General features: G+C 44.6%; 1 protein-coding gene across 1 annotated transcript in view; it reads right to left on the reverse strand.

Annotated features, from left to right (window-relative positions):
- grip2b (glutamate receptor interacting protein 2b) overlaps positions 1 to 1,456 on the reverse strand; it is a 47,389-nt gene extending 45,933 nt beyond the window's left edge. The window contains exon 1 of the mRNA XM_019860544.1: positions 1,290 to 1,456. Coding sequence (XP_019716103.1) covers positions 1,290 to 1,428 — 139 coding nt within the window. The 5' untranslated portion in view covers positions 1,429 to 1,456. The remainder of the gene's footprint in view (positions 1 to 1,289) is intronic.
- Positions 1,457 to 2,607: the final 1,151 nt, after the last annotated feature.

The following is a 2,607-nucleotide window of genomic DNA, read 5'->3' on the forward strand; positions in this document are numbered from 1 at the left end:
AAAAAAAAAAAAAAATAAGGAAACCGAACCTTCATAATTTAAAGCCACTTAACCATGAAAAAATTATGACTACTTTTAATTGTCATGAATATTCCATGCGGCGATAGCGTCTTCGCACCAAAGTGATCAAGTTTGGTGCATTTAACAAGAAAGATGAATATGAATGAATGGTGTGGGTAAAACACACGGACACACACACACACACACACACACACACACACACACATACACACACACACACACACAAACAAGCATATAAAGTGTTTAACAAGCGTACATAGTGTGATAGTTTGCATAAATTATACCAGCGTTGTATTACAGAAGATTTATTTTTATGGAGAACTCGGCTTCACAAAATGTGTCGGACGTTCCGATGTGGATGCATCGAGAAATGACTACTTCAAAACAAAAAAGCTGAGTTCCAGCCCTGTTTTTTTTTTGTGGGTATGGCGTCGTGACACTTTTTTTGGTGGGTCTCCTCAGGCTCGACATGCCTACCAAATTTCATGCTGCTAAGCCAACCTGGCTATGTGGGCTGCGTTATTTTGCAGCTTTGAACGACAATTTCAGACTTTTCACGCGTGGCTTTTTGAGACGTTTTTGTGGCTCTTCGCATGTTACAAATGTTAACTAAATATTATGCTGTTAAGTCAAACTGGAGTTTGTTTTTCTTTTTCTTTCCCAAATCTGGGTGAACACAATTGAGCTGAAAATGGCTGACTCTTTTGGGTGGATCCACTCATGATCAACATGCCTACCAAATTTCATATCGTAAAATCAAACTGACTTTCTGAATTTTCAAAACATTAATTTTTTTTTTGTTTTGTTTTGGGATTTTGTGGTGGGGGGGGGGGCTGAAATCATTCCAAAGTAATGAGAAGCAGACAACCCAATTTGAATACATGAACAAGAGGAGGCGGTTTCCGATAAACACACACACACACACACACACACACACACACACACACACACACACACAAGTGAGGCCAGCGCAACAACCTCAGCGCAACAAGCCTCAAGCCGCACACCCACACAAAAACACACAAAACCGTACAAACTCTCTCTCTCACGCACACACACACACACACACACACACACACACACACACACACACACACACACGTTAAGGTTGCACAAACACTAACAGGCACGCTCAGCCACTTTTTTTTGAAAGGCACATGCACGTTGACGGATGCAAACTTTGCATGAAACACACCTGATGCTTCGCAATGAACACGCCATCATTGAACACAAGCGCACACACACACACACACACACACACACCGTACCCTTGACTTGGCGCCTGATGACCCCCAAGCGGCACTTGAGTGACACCGAGAACATCCTGCCTTCTTCCCTGGTTTCCTTCTTCGGGAGCTCAGCAGAGAAAGTCACATGGCCAAAGGAAAAAGCCAGAGATTCCAGCATCCTTCGACCGCTTCACTCCCTCCTCCTTCCGCCTCCCTCCCTCTCTCGAAGTGTCTCTCTCTCTCACTCGCTCGCTCGCTCGCTCGCTGACTAGCTGGCATGTGTGGGAAGCGGCGTGAAATGAAGCCGCCGCGTCCTCGCCTCCTCTTTTCCCCCTCTCGCCTTCTCTGTGTCGTCACGCGTGACCTCTCCCAGGGTGCGCCGAGTTACAATCGCTGGTCGTCACCATGACAACAATAGCCACAAAAGGTCTCGACTCAACCAACACGATGCAAACTTTCTTCCGGTCAATCTTAAACTTTTCCACACCGGGCAATGTAAAAGAGGGCAAATTGTACAGAGCAAATGCAAGGAATGCAGGACAAACGGTCTTTGGATGAGCACGGCCTTGCGTGGATTCACTACTGACAAATTCATCAGTTTGCAGATTTTAGGGTGAATCGAGTTTTAGTCTGTTTGACTTTTGGGCCTTTTTCAAAATTGGAGTCTTTTGACTTTTGAGTCTTAGGAGGTGTTTCACCTTTTGCGGTTCGATTTTCGAATAATTTTGAGCCACTTCACTTTGAGGGCACTTGACCTCTGGCGCGTTTGTCTTTTGGGTTGTTTGACTTTTGTGCTGTTTGACTTTCGGGGCATTTGACTTTTGTGGAATTGGACTTTGAAGTGGTCAGACACTTGAGCTCTTTGGCTTTTGACGCATTTGGCCATTGAGGCGTTTGACTTTTGAGCCACTGGTGTTCGGAATGGATTTGGAATGTTACGCTAGCTTGCTAGCATGACAACCCCATCAAGTGGAGGTGACGACCTGTGGCAGAGGGGCAGGAAGCCAGACAACGTGAAAACCAAACCAAGCAAACTTAGATTTTACGTTTGAGGCATTCAAAATTTGGGCAGGATGACATTTAGGGCGCTTGATTTTTGACATGTTTGACTTTTTTTCACCGTTTGACTTTTGGGATGTTGGATATTTGACATTTGAGAAGTTTGACTTTTGAGGCTGTTGAATTTCAAAGGCGTCTGACTTTGGGTCGTTTTTGAGGCATTCAAGTTCATTGTTTGTCAATATGTTGAGTCCACGGACTGGCGACCAGTCCGTTATCGGTGTGATGAAAATGCTTATCGGCATACCACCCTAAAAGCTGAAATTCAGACTCTGAATGGTAAGCCAATTGTTGGTGA

Source organism: Hippocampus comes, unplaced genomic scaffold, assembly GCF_001891065.2.
Source record: "Hippocampus comes isolate QL1 unplaced genomic scaffold, H_comes_QL1_v1.1 scaffold106, whole genome shotgun sequence".
NCBI lineage: Eukaryota > Metazoa > Chordata > Actinopteri > Syngnathiformes > Syngnathidae > Hippocampus > Hippocampus comes.